Raw genomic sequence first — 19782 nt, 5'->3', positions numbered from 1 at the left:
TATCACCATTTTGCCTGTGATGGTCTCTGGCTTTGACACGTTATTTGGCAATGTGAATTTTCACGGTGCTCGCTCGGGAATTCTGGCAAGGCGAGAAGAAGCTAACCCATGGTTTCCGTATGCTAGCTGTGGAATTATCTTGGAAATTATATTTAACAATGGATGGAGTTGATTCAATGATATGCTGTATTCATCCCGTGCAGCGTTTGTTTTGATTTTGCTGGTTCATTTTGGAGCCAATAAGGTGTTGGTGTCAGTTTCTCCCCTAGCTCAGACCGTTTGCAGATCTTGCACAGCCTACGGGCCCGGAAGGCAAGGGATCCCCGAGCTGAGGCTATTCTCTACCCAAAGGCAAGGGCGTTTCCGCTTCCTCGGCACAAAAGCCCCTGAGGAAGAATGCAGCCCACAGACCGCGGCTGAAAAGGCAGGAAAACCTATTGGAAAATCTTGTGCGGAACCGGCGGCCTCTCTGCGGGCTTCGCACAGGAGAGCCTGTGTTCTGGGCCTGCTCCCAGCGCCCTGGCCCGTGAACTCGGGTGGCACGGAGCTGTCTCTACAGTTTTCTCCTGGGCTTTCGTTGTTAGGAATCTGATTTCTGTTAATGTGGCGAGTTCAGCACTGCCGGGTCAGGAACGAGCGTCTGCTGACTTCTTGGAAGTTGTCCAGAAGCATGTTTTTTGTGCGTTAAACGTTATTTTTAGACCCATTTACGGTTCCTGTACTTCGTTTTCCTCCTGGCTCTGCCCGTTCTGGCCATCAACCTGCCGGGATGGCATTTCCAGATTAAATTGAAAATGCACCCTTCAATTTCTGGCCAGTCACACGTTTCCGGAAACGAGAGGAAGGCAGATTCAGAGTTTACTAGGAAGGGGGTGGGCGTGGCTGGGGGGGCGGGCTCAGCGGCCTGCCGTGAACACAGGCGTGACTGTGCACGTGACCTTTGCCGTCAGATCTGGCATCCGTGCCTGGAAGCCATAACTGTGACATTCCACGGTTGGGCTGTTGACCGCACGATGCAGCTGGATTCCACGCCTTGCTGGCCTGCTGGTAATGGAGGAAAAGTTTACTGAGTCTAGGTCGTCAGACCCCGCCGGTGGGCAGTCCTTCTCGGAAGTGACAGAGCTCGCACAGGGGGAGCCCGCCAGGGCCTGTGCCTTCCCCCCACCCCCGACGTAGGCAAAGTCACCCCAAGGCAGTGAGGGCTGCAGCAGGGACGTGGTGCCCTTGGGGTCTGCAGTCCAGGAAGACCCACCTTGGAGTTAGGAGACCCCGTAGGTCCCTACCTCTGGCGAGCAGGTAGCCGTTTCCTTTTCTAGCGGCGGAGGCTACGCCTTGGTGTGTGGCTGTGAGGTGCTGGGGGTGTGCCCCGCCCAGTAGCGCGGCCTGGGTCTGGCTGACGGAGGCCTCCAAAGGAGGGGCCCTCACAGCCTCTCTGGGGACCCCGCCTGCCCTCAAAGGCCTTCAGAGCTTGTGCGCCAGACCAGGTGAACCCCCTCGGCTCAGCAGGGCGTCTCCAGAAATGGAAACTAGAGCGCGGGGCTGCTTCCTAGCTCTGTTCTCGGTGGACTCAACGGTCTTCCTGTCCCCATGCGTCCTCTTGCATGTGCCCTGTCATCTCAGATCTGAGACCTCAGGGCCCTGGACACTGTCTGTCCCCAAGCCTCTCCCGGCCTGTGCGGACACCCACGTTTGACATCTGAGCGCGTGTCCTGTGAATTGTGCCAAAACCAAGTCCACTCCTCCCCTGGCCTCCCCCGTCTGCCCCTGGAGCTGGCGTCCTCCTAGTCCCCGACCGCTTCTCCCACAGCCCTTGTCAGCTCAGCCTCCTCGCACCTCTCCTGTCTTCTGCCAGTGTCCACGGGCTCGGGGCAGGGCCGCGGCCACAGCTCATCCTGTTCACACCTTGTTCCCTGTGCCCCTGGAGGTCCTCGAGAGCAGGGCTGCTCTTCACCTGTGTCCCCTGAGGCGCCTGCGCTCTGCCCTGGATGATGGTCCCAGATGGTGCCCATAGAGCCGGCGCTGAGCCTGACCGAGTTGTACCCCGAACCTCCCCCCACACCTGCCAGGGGGAAGGGGTCACCGATGTCTGCCAGGTAGCTGTCCCCATCAGTCACTCAGCCCCACGGGCACCACCTGCACACGTCCCTCCGGGAAAGGACCCTGGGAGATTTCTCCACCCCCATCCCTCCCCCAAAAGTCTAGCCTGTATGCTCTTTCTGTCTGTCCCCGTGTCTACCTCCACTCAAGAGCGGGCCCTCCCAGGACACGGCTGGACGTGCTGATTTTGGGTGAACGGACAGGCCAGCCGTGAAAGGGTAAATGTGCCCTAAAAAAAAGTCCTCGCAGGGTCAGGGGACTTTGTCTCCAGAAAAATCTGGTCCTCGTCTCGGGGTTGGAGGTTCCCTGTGTCCCCAGGCAAAGGCACCAGCTGAACCCACAGAGCCCCGTGGGACACCCACAGTGTCGCATTGCAGGCAGGAGGCTGGGCCGTGTGACTCACCCTGGCTTTGCCAGTGTGGCGGGGGGTGCAAGGGGGGCTCCTCGCTGGCTCGAGACCACCCTGTCCCCAAAGGAGGTTGGTCCCCGCACAGCCCTGCGAGAGATGTGGCATCCTGACTCTGTCCCGGGCTGAAGCTGTGAGGGACCAATGAGAGGTTTTGTGGGGCTGGTCCTCTCCAGCCTTTCTGCAGCCCCCTGACGCTGCACCTGTATCGGCCTCTCACAAACTTCACATTCTGCCCACACTGCAAACTCCTGTTTGTGTCCTGGGGTTCGAAGAAGCAAGTGGGGGCGCCCAGGTGGCTCAGTCGGTTGGGCGTCCGACTTCGGCCCAGGTCATGATCTCACGGTTCGTGGGTTTGAGCCCCGCATCGGGGCGGGGGGGGGGGGGGGGGGCGGGTTCTGTGTCTCCCTCTCTCTCTGCCCCTCCCCCGCTCGGGCTGCGCCCGTGTCTCTTTCTGTCTCTCCTCCTTTCTCTCTCTCTCTCTCTCCTCTCTTTCTCTCAGAAGTAAATATTAAAAAGAAAGCATCAGCAAGAGTAAAAACCGAGTCTCCTAGTGCTGAAACACAGGCTGGCCGCCCAGTGCTGTCCACCTCTGCCGGCGTCCTGGCTCTGGGGAGTCTGGTGCGCGGGGCCTGTGCTAGCAAGGGGGTGGCGCCACGGCCCTGGAAGCCGGGACTGGGCGGCAGGTCCCACTGACATCCCAGGCCATGGCTCTGAAGAACGCCCGTATGGGAGAGCCTCTGCGGAGCACTGGCCTGTCCTCCGAGGGCCACTGTCCCTGCCCACCTCCCACCTGTGACCGTCTGTGGACAAGACTTCACCCCTCCAGTTCCTCATTTCTGGCAACCAAGGAGGTCACCTCCACTGGGATCCTGGAGTCTGTTCCTTAACGTGTGTCCCTGGGTGTGTGTTTCTGGGAAGAGGGTCCGGCGGTTTTCATCACGTCCGTCCTCCAAGGCCAGGTGGGTTTAGGTGGCGAGAGCCGGGTGGGGAAGGAGCCTGGCTGTCCCCGCAGTCGTGGGGACCTGCAGGCCTGGGCAGGTGGGCTCAGGTTGCAGTTGTGTTTTTCACCCCGACTTACAGACCCAGAGAGTTTGAACCTGGATTAAGGAAACACTATTTGCATGGTCTCTCCTGACTTTCGGCACCCGCTGTGAATGTTGGCAGGCCACGGTGGCATTGGCGGGATGTGTGGAGGGCACGGGCACTTTCCTGGCACGTGACGGGTGGAGACCGCTCCCGGCGTCACCTGTACTCGGCTCCCCTGCCCGGTTGCACGACAGACCCGCACGGATGGGTTCGTGTGGTGTCGACGGTCTTTTGATGAAGGGTTCCGTTTGTGCCCCGCGTGTCCTGTGTGTTCCGTTTCCTGCATTTAAAAGCCTTCTGAGCCGCTACGTTGTGCAGGACCCTGCACCCAGGAGCTGTGCCCCGCCGGGAGCCCTGCCGCCCTGAACAGCCGCTCTGACAGCCGCTCTCCCTGTCCTCCAGGAGCTCACTTACATCCGGCCGTGAGCTCCTCGAGGCCAGAGCCCGCGTCTGCCTCCACTCAGCGCCAGCCCGAGACTCCCGGAGGGCGTCGTGCCCACCACCACACGCACCTGGAGACTCGGCTGTGTTCCAGGAGCAGCTTCCAGAATTGTCCGCACACGCCTCTTCTGAAATCGTTCTCACTTTAATCAGGACGCTGCGAGCAAGACGAAAGGGGAAATTGTTTCGTTCTCGCGGGCGCGAGGGGGTAGCTGTCGCTCACGTGTTACTTTAGCCGGGGTTTTGGGGTGGTCAGAGGGATTGGGGAGATTAGGCTTTGAAGGATCTAACAGTTCGTACCTGCACGTTCCGTATCCTTCCCTGTCACTTGAATCTGCTGCTGTCGCTGTGGGTTTCCGACCGTTGAAAGGGTTCCAGGTCTGTCTGCGGACGGTGCCGTGGAACGTGGACAGAGGCCATGTGGGGGTCGGCGAGCCTCTGATGACTGTACCCGCGTCTTGTTTCAGAATAAAACATTTCTTTAAAACGTTGTAGGAAACGCTCTTTTTTGTTCTTCGTGGTTAGATAAGCAAAATTGTGCTACCGTGTGATACCTGGTAGTAAGTCTGATTAAGGTGTTCTTTTGAACTAGAGCGAAATTTCTGAAGGTGCCACAGACAGAGGCATGGGCTTCCTGCCCACCTGTTTCCTAGGTTCAGAACCAGAAGGAAGTGGGGCCTTCCTGGTGGGGAGGCCTGTGAGCCTGCTGCTGTTTTCTGGACCCGACTCTGGAGTCCCTTCTGTCCCCCAAGCTCCGGGCCACGAAGCAGTTGACGTCAGGGGGCCCGGACTCCAGGGGGGGGCGGATCCCACCGTGACCCTGGGGAGCACCCAGCTGCGGGGAGCACTGGTTAGACTGTTGTGGACAGTTTACGGAGAGACTACTGTGGCTAAAGATCCTCGGCCCCGGGGGCCACACAGATGTGGCTCGGGCAGGGCTCTGTCCACATCCGTAAACCGAGGACCGAGCAGAGACTGTCCCTCCCCTGCCGGCCAACCCTTCAGGGGCAGCGCCGTGCGGGCGCTTAGGGTGCGTCCGTAGACGCCACGCACAAACTCCAGGCGGGGTTTTGTCGTCTGAGGTGCCCTGACCTCACGGCCCCGGGCCCTTTGCCACAGCGGCACCCTGCCGCCACCCGATAGCAGTTTCTACGTGAACGGATAACCGGACCGCAGACTGTCGCCTGACGCTTCTCTCGATGCTTCTTAAAACCGTCTGCCGTAGAACTGCTGCCACGATGAGCTGCCTTCTGGGAGGCATAAAGGTCTGGTTCTGTGGGGGGAGGGGCCTGCCCTCTCCCCGCCCCCAGCCCCTGCTCACGTGCTGCGACTCCCGGCTCTGGTCCCAGCTCTGCCTCCTTCGCCTTCGGGACGAGCGTCCAGACCCTGCAAGCGGCTTGGCTTTCCCTGAGCGCTCCTGGGGTGTCCTGACCTCTGCCGCCACTCCCTGGAAGAGCAGGGCCCAGGTGGGCCGGTCTGCACCCCCGCTTCTCTTCAGAGGCCACCAGCAGGCCCCCTGGGACCCGGGATGAAACGGGCAGGAAGGGCGTCTTGCTCCCGCCCATCCTGCTTGGAGCACAGGCCGCACAGAAGTGGTCTCGAGAAACACTGGGTTTATGGCAGTTTTGGCCTCTTTCCTAGGCTGGCCCCGAGGCCATGTCTTCAGCCAAGGTGGAGACCCCAGGAGGGCACCGGGCCTGCCCTCCTGCCTCCCATCATGGTGTCACCACTGCTGCCCTGGATCTCAGGAAACCCTCAGAAATCCCGATGGCCTCGGGCAACTAGACTTGCAGGCAGGGGGCATGTGCCGCCCCAGGGCTGTGCCTGTCCAGAGACCCCCCCCCCCCCCCCCCCCCCCCCCCCCCCGCTCTGGAAGCACCCCTGTGCTGGCGGCCTGTGAACCCCGTGTGAGAGGAGCCGTGCGTGTGTGTGCACATGCGTGTACATGGTGTCAGGGCTGCTGGAGCCTCCCTGGGGCAGCCTGGAGGCCCCACTGCTGGTTTCAAAGGAGGCAGAGGGGGGAGCTGGAGAGAGAGCGTCTCTTTTGTTTTAGAAGATTCCGGAAAGATCTGGCGTTGAGTGGGAACACAAAGGTTGTCAAGGCACTGGCACTTTGTAAGCTGGCCTCTGGGGAGGGGAAGGGAGGGGAGGGGAGGGAGAGGTCTGCAAACGCTGGATGTGCCTGGGGTAGCCTTTGCCCTTCCGGAGGCCTTGGGGCAGTGGCCTGGTCCCAGGCCAGAGGCGGAGTGACCGGTGCTCGTGTGCCAGGTTTTCCAGGAAAGGGGACGTGTGTGCAGGTCTTGGGGTCATGATCCCCCGCCCCGTTGAAAGCCTGGTTTGGTTTGATATGGGGAGCGGGTTGGGGCTGTACTGCTGGGTGCAAGGTATCTGGGAAAATAGGGGTGTCAGGAGGCCGCGGCCCTATCAGGGGAGAGCGAGAGGCCAGCAGCCTGCGTCCACCAACTGCTTAGCTGCTGGGGGAGGCACCCAGGCCTTCCTTGGGAGGGGTTCCTAAGTGGAAAGGCCTCTGTGGGTACCCCACGCCCCAACCTTGAGCAGTATGCTCTCAGCCCTGCCTCAGTGCACCTGGTCTGCGGGCAGCCTGAGGGCAGCAGACAGTGGGGCAGCAGCAGGGCTGGGGGGCTGGGGAGAGGGAAAGGAGGAGGGGCAGGTCTCCTGCAAGGCTGTAGGGGGATGGGACTCTCCTCTCCGCCCAGAAATCCTTGTCCCCAGTGCGTGAGCACAGGTGCAGGGTCAGGAGAGAGGTCCGAGGTCAGTGAGCTTTGACACGTGCTGGGGTGAGATAGTCACACCCGGCCCTTCCCCACAGGACTTGTCACTAGGCGCTGGGTCTCCTGGGTCCCTGGGAGGGCAAGACTTTGAGCAGCCCCTTCCCCAGGTGCTGGGGGTGAGGGAGGGGGTCCAGGGAGCTGAGGGGCACCCTTCCAGGCTGGTTTTCCCTTGCCTTTCAGGGAGGAGCCGCCTGGGGCGCCGGACAGGACACGGCCCTCGAGCTGACCCCAGAGGAGAAGAGGGTCCTGGAGAGGAAGCTGAAAAAGGAGTGGAGGAAAGAGGAGAGGAAGCAGCTTCGGAAGGCTGCAGTCCCGAGCGTGCCGGCCAAGCCCTCCGGGGCCCAGCTGGCCCTGGACTACCTCCGTGGGTAAGGCGACCCTCTCACGCAGGGCCTGGCCGGGTCCGGAGGGTCTCTGGTGTACCAGGAGGGACGGGGGTCGGGTGAGCTGCTCCAAATCTGGCTCCTGGGGCCAGTGGTGTCCCCGCAGCCTGGGACCTGCCCTGGTGGGTGTCACCACAGAACCACCACCCCCAGTGCCCACTCGAGCCCTCGGGGTGCCTGGCAGACCCTGGTTTACCCTGTTCCCACGGCAGGCAGAGCCTGGCATCTGCCAGCAGCTCCGTGCAAGCCTCTCTAGGGGCTCCTGGAAAAGCCAGGCCCCAGTGAAATCGCTGGCTTCTGTTGGCAGAGGAACCTGCGGGGAAGTAAAGTCACGGGTTCTGGCAGCCTCCCCCCGCCCCCGCCGCCCACAACGATTTTCCTCCTCCGGAAGTGGGGTCCGTCCAGCGGCATCAGCGGCCAGCACCAAGACGGTCTTCCCTGGGGAGACCCAGCTCGGACACACTCACCTGTGCGTTGATCGCGGGGAGCGGTGTATGCGCAACCGCCCCGGCCGCCGCCGAACTCCTTTGACTCCAGCAGCAGCCCCTGCCCCCGGCACTCACTCCCCATTCCCCTCAGACCGCCCCGCCCGGCTCCACCCAAGCCCTCGTCCACCCCGTGTCTCTGTGGGCGTGTCGATTCCGGACGATTGTGCACGTGGGAGTCACGCACAGCGTGGCCTTTTGCCAAGCGCTTCCTTCGCTCGGCGAAACGTTTGAGGCCCACCCACGTTGCAGCACGTGTCAGGCGTCCCTTTCTCTTTACGGCCAGATACCACGCACTGCACGCATACGCCACGTTTCGTTCATCCGCTCACCCGCTCGTGGGCATTCGGGTTGTTTCGGGCGCGGGGCCGTTGTGGCTGATGCTGTGGTGCGTGTCCGCGTACGGGATCTTGTGGGGACGTGTCTTCCTCGGTCGCGGGCACAGCCTCGGAGCGGGATTGCCAGGGACCCCGTTTTTGCAGGAGCTGCAGACCTGCCCGCGGCGGCTGCGCCACGTTAACAGCCCCACCGGCAGGGGCCCCGACTTCCGCCCGTCCGCGCCCGCCCTCGCTGATGACAGCCACGCGGCTGGGTGTGGGGCGGTGTCTCGCTGTGTTCCTCGTTTGCATCCTGTACGCGTTAAACCAGAGATGCCGATAACCCAGGGGGCTGCCGAGCGGCGCCCTCTTGGCTCCTCCCCGGAGGGGTCCCTGGAAGGGCTCAGCCAGGAAGGCGAGTGCCCCCCCCCCCCCCCGGTCCCAGCTCTGTGACTCCACCTGCTGGCCCCGGGCGTGGCTGCGTTGGGGGCAGGAATCCAGCACACCAGCTGGCTGGCCGCCTCAGGGCAGAGAACTGAGGGTCCCGTAGCCTGGCCCGGGTGAGGAGGACCCTGTCCGCTGGTCCCCGTCCCCAGCCTCAGGGATGTGTAATTCTGAGCAACGTGGGACCTTGGGGCTTCTGCACTCTTGGCTGCTGGGCTTAGTGGACGGGGCTGGAACTAGCACCCCTTAAGGAGTCCAGCCCCCAGTGTTGGTGTCACCTGGGCACACGCTCCCACAGGTCCCAGTGAAGAGAGAGCTGGGTCTGGGGTCTGGGGTGCGGCTGGGGAATCTGCATGTGCTGGGACCAGATCTCTGGCTCAGCCCTCCCGGCCTCCCTCCCTAAACTCAGCAGGGGTGCAGGGGCATCGCCAGCCCCCGTAGCCCTGGCGGAGGCTGGATTGGCCCTGCTGCATGTCATGGGTCTAGAGGGGTGAGCCCTGCAGGGACCACACACAGCAGCAGCTCGAGAATGCCGAGGGCTGCCTGGTGCCGGGGCTCAGCACCGTCCGTGCAGCCCTGTTCTCTGAGGTCAGAGCTGAAGGCCGTCCCCGGTTGGTGGCCAGAGAGGGCAGGAGCGCGTGGGTGGGGCCCGCTGGGACTTGAGGACAGATGCCTGCTGCTCCCTCCACTGGCGTGCGCGTGTGGGGTCCCCGGCTCAGTTGGGCTGTCAGCATGGCATGGCGTGGGGCACCAGCCTTGGGGATGGCAGGGCCTGGGCTGGAGCCAGCCTGCTGCTTGTCAGTGTGGGTCCTTGAGCGAGAGAGTCGTCCTCTGTGGTCTCGGCTGTCAGCCTGGGAGCCCACGCGTGTTTCTGTGAGCGTGCACGGGTCACGGCTGGACACAGGAGGCCCCGGGGCCGGGGCTGGACAGAGGAGCAGGGGGACAGGCCAGCCACAGAGTGGACCTCAGGCTGTGCCACGGGCGCAGAGCCCGCCTGGGGTGGGCGGGGGTGAGGACAGGCTAGAGGCCTGCGGGCGCTCTTCGCGTAGACCCCGTGTGGACGGCAAGAGGCCGGGCTGCGGACCCGGTCTTCACTCCCGAGGCCACGCCTCCCGCCGCGGCGTGGACTGCCCAGCTCCCTGGCGTTCACCCACCGGGGGCCTGTCCTGTCCAGACTGCCCCATTACCTAGAGGCCGGCCCGGGGACGCCATCCATGTTGTGGTAGGCCGCCTGCCCTCTGCCGTCTGGGCCTCGCTTGCGGCCTCGCCTCCAGCCCGCGCGGGCTCCTGTGGCCGCCCGGCGTCCCCGTGCCTGGCAGCTGTAGGTCTTGTGTGGCGGGAGCTGCACCCCGTGCGTGTGCTTGGAATGTAGCGGTGGTCTCTGGGCCCGCGGGAGCCCCGAGGGAGCCCCGAGGGCAACCTGGCCCCTGTGGGATGTCAGACCCAGGGCTGAGGCGGCCAGCATGCTCTCCCCGGAGACCCCACACCAACCCCTCGCCGGGCTGGGGGCAGGGAGACGGACTCCGGCTGTTTCTTCCCTCTTCCACCGGGGCCCCTCCTGCCGACTGAGCCAGACACGGCAGCTCCTCCCTCACGGGGTGTCCTGTCCCGCTGGGCGCCCAGCCCCTAGCCCCCAGCCCCATCCCTAGCGCAGGCCGGGACCTGATCAGGTGCTGCGTAAGTGGGGGTCAGCGGGGCGCGCGGCCTCAGCGACTCAGGGCCTGCCTTCCAGGGACGAGAGGCTGCCGGGCCCCATCACGGCTGGAGGACCCTCGTCTACCCCCGGGGCCTGGGCCGGCCAGCCGATTCCAGCTTCCCCTGATCTGAGAGATTTCTGCCGTGCAGACCGGGCCGTACGAAATCCGCGAGTTGTCTGATTGCCGCGAGAGCACGGGCTGCTCTAGGCCACGATGGCACTGCCGGCTGGAACGTGGGGGTTGGCACGTGTGAGGCTTGGGGCCGGGTTCTTAGGGTTTCCCTGAAGACCGCGGCCTTGGGGACAGGTTGGTGGAGATAGAGACACATTCACCGGCTCAGGGGCTCCAGAACCTGCCTGATGTCGGGGCTCAGGCGGGGCCCGCGGGACACACGTGTCTCTGGGTGGCCGCGGGCCGGGGGCCTGTACAGCAGCTGCACGTGCTTCTGCCCGTCTGGGTGTTGAAGCGTCCTTCACCCATGACCTCACGGAGCCACGTTCTCTGGGAGCCACTGACGACTCCGTACCCCCTCGAGAGGGTGGGGCTCAGCCCTTACCACCAGGGAGCCCACCCGGCGCGGGGTCCCCGCTCCCTCCCTGTGGACCCTGGTCTCTCATTCTCTATCCCCACGGGTCCTGCCTCTCAGGGAGGCGTCTCTGAGACGGAGCAGGAGCCTGGAGAGGCGGGCTGGCTTGTCCATGTCCGTTGTCCCCAACTTCACTCCTGTGTCCTCGTCGTCCTGGTCTGGGGGCCTCCTCTCTGCCTGTCGTGGCCTAGGGGCTTGGGGCTCCCAGCCAGTGCCCCTTGCTTCCTTTGGACCCACACGGCAGATCTGAAGCCACCGTAACACTGTCTGGGGGTTCAGGTGACCACAAGAGGGGTTGAGCCTGAGCTAGACCAGAGCCCTGGCTCGGGTCAGGCACACAGCCCGTCCGTGTTGCCGACGCCGTGGCCATGGCAGCCAGGTCCGTGGAGCCCCAGGTCCCAGGCAGTGCAGCTCGGCACCACCACACCCTCCGTCAGCCCAGGATGGACCCCACAGACCCTGGGGGAGGTCGTGTGCCATCTTCCAGGGCAGGGGAATTGGCCAGCGTGCAGGTGGTCAGTGGAACCAGATGGTAATTTGACCAGAGCGAGTTTATTGTAAAGAATGAGTAAGCACAGCAAAGGGCTTGCTAGGACGTCGAAACCCAAGACCCGGGAGGAGCAGACCCCAAGACAGCCACTCCTCAGGGCCGGACGAGCCCAGGGCCTACACCTTTGGGGGAGGAGTCACAGGAGCTGTGGCCACGGGACTTGCTGGGAAGGCTGCTCACGGGAGGCCTGGCCAGGGCTTCGTGGACCTTCGGCTCCAGGGGGTTGCTTGCTGCAACCAGAGTGCATCAGCCTCCGTGTCCTGTTTTTATGGCTCTGCAGCTCCTTCTACTTAACGTCGCGCCATCTGGCAAACCCATTTTTTGAAGACCCCCCCTCCCCCCAGCAGAGGGGGCGATGGACGGTGTGAGCCAGCGCAGTCACTTGATAACCAGCACGGGGCAGGGGCCCCTCGGGTTAACCCGCAGGGATCAGCCAGGGACAGCGCCCGGCCTGGCGGCCCTTGGGCTCTTCCTCCGGGCCTCGTCTAATGACCACGGCCCGATTTCTGCCGCACACTCGTTCCAGGCACAGGCCGAGTGCCACATCTGCGGGTGCGGGAGTCCGGGTCGTGGTGCCCTGAAGGCACACCGCTTTGTAGGGGCGCCGGTCAGTCTCCAGGGCCAGATCCAAGATGCGAATCCACGGGTCCCCAGCGGGATGGGAGCAGGGACACCCGGTCTGGCTCAGGTCCTGCTCTGTGGCTGCCACACAAAGTGCCCGTGGTCCCCGGCAGACGTGGGGCGGGGCTCAGGCGGGTCTGCTGTCACGTGACCGTGTGTGTGAAGTCCAGTAAGAGTGACTCCACCTCGGCCCCCGCGAGCTACTGTCCCTCCAGTCGAGGCTGCAGCTGGGGCACGTGACACACCCTGGGGGCTCACCCCCCACCCTCCTGCCCACACCCCTCGGTGCCCCCAAGTCCCAGACACGCCGCCCTTCTCTTCCTCCTGCTTGTCAGCAGGCTGGCCCCGTGGCCGCTGGTTGGGTGGGGGCTGGGGTGGGGGGGTCACATGGCCTCAGGTGGCCCACACCAGCACGACCCTCGGGGTCAGGGTTCCTGGCTCCCCCCGGGCTGCTCTCCCTCACCCTCCACACACAGCTCTCAGTTGGAAGGCCGTCCCCGCTCTGGCGGGCACACGGTGACGGCTGACACGGGAGCGGCTGGTTTCAGGAGCCTCCGGGTGCCCGTGCCGTCTGGCGCGGATGTGGAGGCAGGCGCTCGGGGGTGAGGCGTCCTCTCAGCCTCAGGAGGGGGCCCCTGAGCCCCCTCCGCGGCTCCTCGTCTGCCGCCCTCCAGCTGGGGAGGGGCCTCCACCCACCTGGTGCACAGACCCGTCTGTCGGTTCCCGCCAGCACGTGACGTGTCCTGTCCTTGCTTCCCAGCTGGGCCCAGAAGCACGAGAACTGGAAGTTCCAGAAGACGAGGCAGACCTGGCTGCTACTGCACATGTATGACAACGACCAGGTACGTGCACCGGTGGGGCGGGGGGGGGGGGAGGGGAACAGGGTGTACACGCTGCGGGTGGTTTGGACAGGGGTATGCACACGGGGCGGGGATGGTTAGGGCAGGTGTGTGCACGCTGGGAGGGCTTTAGGGCAGGGGTGTGCATGCTGGGGGGAGGTGAGGGCAGGGGTGTGCACACCCGATGGGGGTGGTTAGAGCAGGTGTGTGCATGCTGGGAGGGCGTTAGGGCAGGGGTGTGCACCAGGGAGCAGGGGTGTGTATTGGGGGGGCAGGGGTGTGCACGGGGGGGTGTAGGGCAGGGGTGTGCGTGGGGCGGGGAGCAGGAGTGTGCACACTGGGGGGGGTGTGTAGGGCAGGTGTGTGCACCCTGAGAGGGCGTTAGGGCAGGGGTGTGTACCGGGGAGCAGGGGTGTGCATGGGGGGGTGTAGGGCAGGGGTGTGCACACCGGGAGGGCGTTAGGGCAGGGGCAGAGGTGTGCGTGGGGTGGGGAGCAGGAGTGTGCACACGGGGGGGGTTGTGTAGAGCAGGTGTGTGCACCCTGGGAGGGTGTTGGGGGGGGGCAGGGGCAGGTGTGTGCATGGGAGGGTGTCGGGCAGGGGTGTGCATGCTGGGAGGGCGTTAGTGCAGGGGCAGGGGTGTGCACGCTGGGGGGGGGTGTGTAGGGCGGGTGTGTGCATGCTGGGAGGGTGTTAGGACCGGGGTGTACACACTGGGCGGGTGTAGGGCAGGGGAGGGCAGGTGTGCGCACACGTCCGACAGCAGTCGTGTGTGCACGCTGGGGGAGGGGAAGCACGCGCGGATGTAGGACGGCGACTGCCGTGTGCGTGGTGAGTGAGCGGAGGGAGGTGGAGCGTGCGTCCCCGGTGGGGAGGAGGAGAGCTGTGTGCACCTGGCGGGGTGGGGGGTGCGTCTGGGAGAAGCCGGTTATCAGACACAGGTGGGGCACGGGGGTGCCCTCCCAACGCACCTGGTGCAGGATGGTCCATGCCGACCTCCCTCGGTCACGTGATTCAGGGGGCACCTGGGTTAGAGCGTGCGGTAATCGGCCACATCCGGACCTGCTTCGGGATTCTAGAAACGCCCCGATGGTCACCACACCGTTGGCAGCTCTCGTCCTGGCCAGTGGTCACCCTGGTGCCTGCCACGTGGAGCTCCTTGGTCCACCCTCGTCTGCCTTGGTCGGCTGGCTTTCCGCCCTTGGGCCGAGCCTGGCCGCCTGCCCCCTCCCCCGCCCCACCAGAGCCACATCCACGTCTGCGAGGGTCTCCTCCCAGGCTGCGTAACCCCCTGCTACCGCCATTTGTTGTGACAAGTATAGCTTTTGTCACAGGCGTGACGGCCCTGCTGCAGGGAGGTCTAGGGTGCCTGTGTGCCCGTGGCCGGGGAAGGACACGCCTGAGAGCCAGACTCTGAAATCAGGGTGGGGGGACAGCTTTGCGAACAGGCACCAGGGCTGGGCCAGCCTGTACTGCGGCAGGAGTCACGGGCCGGCCTTGTGACTCACCGCAGAGCCCGCACTGGGGCGTGACACCCCACCCTTCCTTCCCCGTGACCCCCCTGTCCCGCACCGATCCGTGGCCGCTCCCCACTCACCACCGCTCAGGGCACACACCCCCTCCCCATCACCCTGGGCACACACCCCCCAGCACATCACCAGACTTCCGTGCCCAGGAGCCCGGGCCCCGCGGACACACCGTCCCTGGAACTCTCTGGAGCAGGTGTCACACACACGGAGCCAGCGGGCAGCTGCGGGCAGAGACCTGTGTCCTGACCACCCTGCCCGCCCCCTTCCCCCCCGGGGCCTCAAGGTGCCGGCAGGTGATGGTGGCCTGACAGCCACTCGCAGCCTGTGTGGGCTCGCCGTGCCCTGAGGAGGGGCCCAGGCGCCTCGGGAACCGAGGCCTTGCTTCCTGAGGCCCCTGGAGACCACCTGGTCGCTGCCCGCCGGGAGGTGGGCTGGGGACGTGTCATAATTTTGACGAAGCCTGATTTTTGTCTTTCTTCTGTCACTTGTGCGTCTGGCATCATAACTAAGAAATCACGGTCTCACCCAAGGTCAGCAGAATTACCCCAGTGTTTCCTTGTGAGGGTTTTGTAGTTTCTGTTCTTACCTTTAGGCCTTTGATCTCTTTGGGGTTAACTCTGTGTGTGTGTCAATTAGGTTTCTGTGAGTAGACTGTCCCCCAGCGGACGGACTTGGCACCTTCCCGGTGTGCCGTCATTCACTTAGCCGTCTGCCCCGCTGGGACGTGAACTGGAAGGACAATTAGCCGTCTGCCCCGTCTGCCCCACTGGGACGTGAACCCGGAAGGACAAGGCTCGTCGGCTTTCACGGACCCCCACATCTCTGAGCCTAACGCCCCGGAGCTGCCTGGGCTCCCCGGGAAACCGGGGCACGTGCACCTGAACCCAGCTGGGGGGAGGGCTGGCGTCCGGGGCCTTTCTGGAGGGGCACAGTAACGGGTGGGCGGATGGACCGATGGATTCATTGGTCCCTGGTGAGCCCCCTGAGGTCAGGGTCAGGGTTCACTTGGGGTCCGGCACAGGCAGTGGGATAGAAGAAAGCCCTGCACCGCAGCGGATGACTGTGGCCGAGGCGCCTGGGGGTGGGGGGGTAGGAAGGGAGTCGCGGAGGCGGGGAAGGGGGAAGGGCCCCTGGGAACGGTGTGCCCGGCCCTTGGTTCCGCAGATGCTCCCGGGCCTGCGTGACTCAACAGGCTGGTGACAGGAACAGGAGGGGACCCCGGGGCCAAAGCTGGGGGTCCTGGTTACTCTGGCCCCAGACGCTAGATGGTGCTGCCTCCTGGCCCCACACCGAGCCCCGCTTCCCTTTGTGGGCGTCCTGCCGTCCCACCCACGTGCCCCGCCGGCTGTGTTTGGCCCCGGAGCAGAGTGCCGGACCCTCCTTGGCTGGACCGTGGCAGCAGTGGCGCCCCGGTGCTGCCCGCGGGAACAGCAGAGGCCGTGACGTGAGCCGAAACTGTTCTGTGGTCCCACGCGTGCCCTGTCTTCCTGGTGCGCCTACTTGAAGAACCCCCGCCCCCACCCCAGCCTCACTTCGAGCCCCTGAGGTGAACGGGCCTGACCTCCTGGCCGCCACGTGTCTGCGTGTGGGTGTGTGCACACGTGGGTGCGTGTGTGCGTGGGTGTGCATGAGCACTTCCTGTCGGGAGCAGGATATGAGATTCAGTTTCACGGATGAGACAGAAGCCACATCCGACCCCCGTGGGGGTGGGCTGGCAAGGGAGGGGAATAGAAAGCCCGGAAGGGAACGAGTACGCTCAGGGTCCACAGAGGCGGAGGGAGCCACCACCATTCGATGGGGAAAGAATGGCCTCCTCCGCAAGCGGAGTTTTGCCAGCTGGATTTGCACGTGTCAAGGAAGGAAGGTGACCCCGCCTGACCTCTGTCAGCAGCCCTCAAAGTGGATCGAGGCCCCGGATGTCGGGGCTGAAACTAAAGCTCCCAGAAGCGAATGTGGGGCACCTATTGTGGCCTCAGGTCGGGCACAGGCGCCGACTGCCCCAGCACAGTGACCACAGACTCAGACTGGCGGGCGGGGAGATGGCCACCCACCCACCCACAGGAGGGAGGAGGTGGGCGCAGACCCCGATCTCACGGACTGTGGGAGCTTTTCTCAGTCGACAGAAGGGCAGCCCAACTCTAAAACGGACAAAGGGTGTGCGTCGACCTTTGTCCAGAGCAGACAATGCAGGTGGCCTTTGAGCGAGTGCCGAGGAGCTCAGTGTCACGGGCATTGGGGAGGGGCCGGTCAGAGCAGGATGGCCCCGTGACCAAAGACAGACTGACCCGTGTCGCTGAAGACACAGCCGTTCTCGGCGGTGTTCTTCTCTCGTGTTCTCAGTGGATCGTGTTTCCTTACTTCTCGAGGATGTCAGTAACACCACTTTGAAGTCCCCTTCTCTCCGCGCGACGTTTATCTTGTTCAGGTCGCTTTTGGTTTGTTTGCTTGGCCTCTGACTTTGAGATCAGACACTTTGTTCTGACGTGATGCCCTGTGGGGTCAGGAGGGGCCTGGAAACCTGGCCAGGGCTGCGTGCACCCCGGGGGCCCGTGTCCTGAGCTGAGACCCAGATCCTGAGCTGATGGGCTGGGCTCAGGATCTGGGTTTTCTCTCCTGTGTCCTCAAATTTCACGGTAGAATCTTCTAGTCTTGCTGCAGGACACAGGCTTGGCCACCAACACCGGGGAAGCCTGTGCAGGGAGGTGGGGGGGGGGGGGACAACAAGGGGTGGGAGAGGGTCCGTATGCGGGGGGAGTGATGTGGGGGCCCCCTTCCCCATCGAATGGTCTGGGCGCCCTTGTCGCGAGCCGGCTGACCGTGGGTGGAGGGGGTCTTGCCTGGGCCCGGCTCTGTCCCCTTGCCCCGCGTGCCTGTCTCTGCCTCCGCCTCCACTGCTGAAGCTTTGGAGTTGAGGCCTGTAAGTCACTACCTGCTTTCTGAGCGGACCCGGCTGCCCCTTCACTCTCCCCTTGGGACGGGACCTGCCAGGCCCGGGGTCGGGGAGCCAGAACTCGGTTTTATCAGCGGGGGCTCCACCCTCAGACCCCCGGGGTGTGTGTGTGTGTGTGTGTCTCAGAAGATTTCTCTCCTCACAAACACGCCTGTTAACTGTCGACTGGGTGGCCTTTCGGGAGGGGGCGACATCCTATAGCTGCAGGGCCCCGAGACCTCGAAAAAGGCCGGGAGACTGGCCTGCCCTCCCCGCCTCCCCCAGCCCCGTGGTCCCACAGCAGCGGCACGGGGTGGGAACAGGGGTGTGGCACACGGGGCCCCGCACCGTCGGCGTGCCCGGGGCCGAGATGACGCCGAGCTCTGCTGCCTGGAGGAGGAGGCGGTGAGCCGCCTGACGCCCGGGCCCGCTCAGTGTCCACACTCGCCACGTCACCCCGCCCGGCCCCTGACGCTCTGGTCCTCTTCCTCCACCAGGTTCCCGACGAGCTCTTCTCCACCCTGCTGGCCTACCTGGAGGGGCTGAGGGGCCGGGCCCGAGAGCTGACGGTGCAGAAGGCCGAGGCCCTGATGCAGAAGTCAGACGAGGCCAGGGGCGCGGACACCCTCCCGCTGGGGACGATCCAGCGCGTCCGGCAGGTGCTACAGCTGCTGTCCTAGGGCTGCCGGCAGGCCGGGTCACTGCCGCAGCCCCAGGCGGTCCCGGGCCTCTCGGTGAGGGCGACCGCGTCCTCCCGGCAGTGGGGCCCCAGCGAGGGGCAAGCGGGGTCAGCAGCAGGGCAGCGGCCAGTGGGCCCGGGGACTTCCAGGGGCCGGGCCCCTGGCCCTCGGGAGGACTGACTCCACGGTGACAGGTTTTCATGCCTTCACAACCGAACGGGAGCACTTGGGGGGTAGCCTAGAGACACTGGCCTGGTCTCTCCGTGGCCCCAGAGCCCACAAGGAAGCCGAGGGAAAGGCCTGTTTTCTACTGGAATGACTCAGAAATCCACCAGAGCCAGCCCTTCCCGCCAGCAGTGGTCCGTCCCTGTTGGGGGCTGAGGGCGGTCCCTCCGGTGGCGCCCAGGGCTGCCCGGTCACCTGCCTGCGTTCACCGACCGTTTCCACTCCCGTTTGCAGTAAAACCATCCCGTGTCGGCCGTGGCTCTCGTTCTGTGTGGTTCGTTCTCATTTGTGCGGGGACGCGGGTCAGCCTCCAGCATGGGGTGAGGCACGGGTGGAGCCGTGCGGCTCTGAGGCCAGGACAGGAGGCGGAGGCAGCCGGCGCCCTCTGGACGTGTGCCCTTGGGACTTGGCGGCCTTCACGTGGGAAGCCCCTGCCGAATGGGGAGGCTGCGTGGGGATCCACCTGGGTGATGGCAGGCCCTCCGGCGGCTTCCACCCCAGGTGACACCGTGCGAAGCAGAGGTGAGCTGTCACCACCGAGTCCTCACCTTGCAGGTTTGTAAACCCTGTTGCTGGGGCGCGTGCAGTAGACAACCAGGACAGCACGAAGGTGTGTAAGGTGAACTGGTTGTGTCCTGTCACGGTGCCGACCGTGAGTCACAGGCTCCTGGCCTGCGCGTAGACTCCTTATTCCAGAAGAAGGCCTGGGGCCTCGCCGTGGTCGCACCTGGCCAGGCCTTTCCAGCCACGTTCCCCCGAGGCGTCCCCTCCCAGCAGTGTCCCCAGCCTCGGTTTCTGCTTTCACTTGAGCTTCGGGTACCGAGGGACGCTTCTCCTTGATGGGGTCAGGCCTCAAGGTGAGGGTTCCCCAGGCCAGGAGGGGCCCAGGCGTCCAGAGGGCCCTGGGCTGGTCCTTGGGACCTCCCCTCTCTCACCTGCAACCCACACCCCTGGGTTCTGAGGGTCACGCGGCCCCACCTCCCACCCAACACCCACGCCTCCCCCACGCCCCCCCCAGGGGCAGGGGGTGATACTCCGCCACTCCCCGGGGGCATCTGGCTCCACCCCTCCCACTGGTGCAGCTGAAACCCCGCCAACTGCGCACACACACCCACCTCCGGGCCAGAGCACCTGCCCCCTCTTTGGCTTTTAGAGACAGAGGGGAGGTCCCGACCCTCCAGGCATCAGTGAGCTCCCGAACAGGAAGCACTTTGGAACCCCGAGTTGGCGCAGGCCTGTGAGTGCATCACCAATCCGATGCGTTGGCATCACGGCTCCACAGATAATCTGGGGGCGTCAGGCAATCGGGGTGCCAGCCTCACAGTGCCTAAGCTTTGAGGAGGCACCCAAAAAACACATTAAGGGGCGCCTGGGGGGCTCAGTCCGTTGAGCATCCGACTTTGGCTCAGGTCATGAGCTTGCAGTTTGTGGGTTTGAGCCCCACATCAGGCTCTGTGCTGACAGCTCGGAGCCTGGAGCCTGCTTGGGATTCTGTGTCTCCCCCTCTCTCTCCCCCTCCCCTGCTTGTGCTCTGTCTCTGTCTCTCAAAAGTAAACATTAAAAAATACATTGAAAAGTAGACACACAAAGGAAGATTCATAAGCTAGAAAAGGCTTTTTTTTTTTTTTTTTTTTTTTTTTTTTTTTTTTTTTTAAGGAATCAGGGTTGATTG

General features: G+C 64.2%; 1 protein-coding gene and 2 long non-coding RNA genes across 8 annotated transcripts in view; 2 read left to right on the top strand and 1 right to left on the bottom strand.

The window, feature by feature from the left end:
* CHLSN (cholesin) overlaps nucleotides 1-18374 on the top strand; it is a 122010-nt gene extending 103636 nt beyond the window's left edge. For 5 of the 6 annotated variants that reach the window (XM_081791641.1, XM_081791638.1, XM_081791642.1 and 2 more), the window contains 3 exons: nucleotides 7006-7193; nucleotides 12669-12750; nucleotides 17703-18374. In XM_081791641.1, coding sequence (XP_081647767.1) covers nucleotides 7006-7193; nucleotides 12669-12750; nucleotides 17703-17885 — 453 coding nt within the window. In that variant the 3' untranslated portion in view covers nucleotides 17886-18374. Of the gene's footprint in view, nucleotides 1-5256; nucleotides 5299-7005; nucleotides 7194-12668; nucleotides 12751-17702 lie in introns of those variants that run through there. The other variant, XM_081791640.1, reaches the window with a different exon arrangement.
* Nucleotides 1303-3673, top strand: LOC145713281 (uncharacterized). Its single transcript, XR_014136319.1, has 3 exons — nucleotides 1303-2093; nucleotides 3006-3465; nucleotides 3587-3673. It is a non-coding gene; the product is annotated as an uncharacterized LOC145713281 (long non-coding RNA).
* LOC145713282 (uncharacterized) lies at nucleotides 3605-4512 on the bottom strand. Its single transcript, XR_014136320.1, has 3 exons — nucleotides 4334-4512; nucleotides 4105-4190; nucleotides 3605-3872 (listed from the first exon to the last, which is right to left on the bottom strand). It is a non-coding gene; the product is annotated as an uncharacterized LOC145713282 (long non-coding RNA).
* Nucleotides 18375-19782: the final 1408 nt, after the last annotated feature.

The sequence above is a fragment of the Panthera onca genome, chromosome E3 (genome assembly GCF_046562875.1).
Source record: "Panthera onca isolate mPanOnc1 chromosome E3, mPanOnc1 haplotype 2, whole genome shotgun sequence".
Lineage (NCBI taxonomy): Eukaryota > Metazoa > Chordata > Mammalia > Carnivora > Felidae > Panthera > Panthera onca.
The sequence above is the reverse complement of the archived record's forward strand: the minus strand, read 5'-3'. Positions and strand labels throughout refer to the sequence as shown.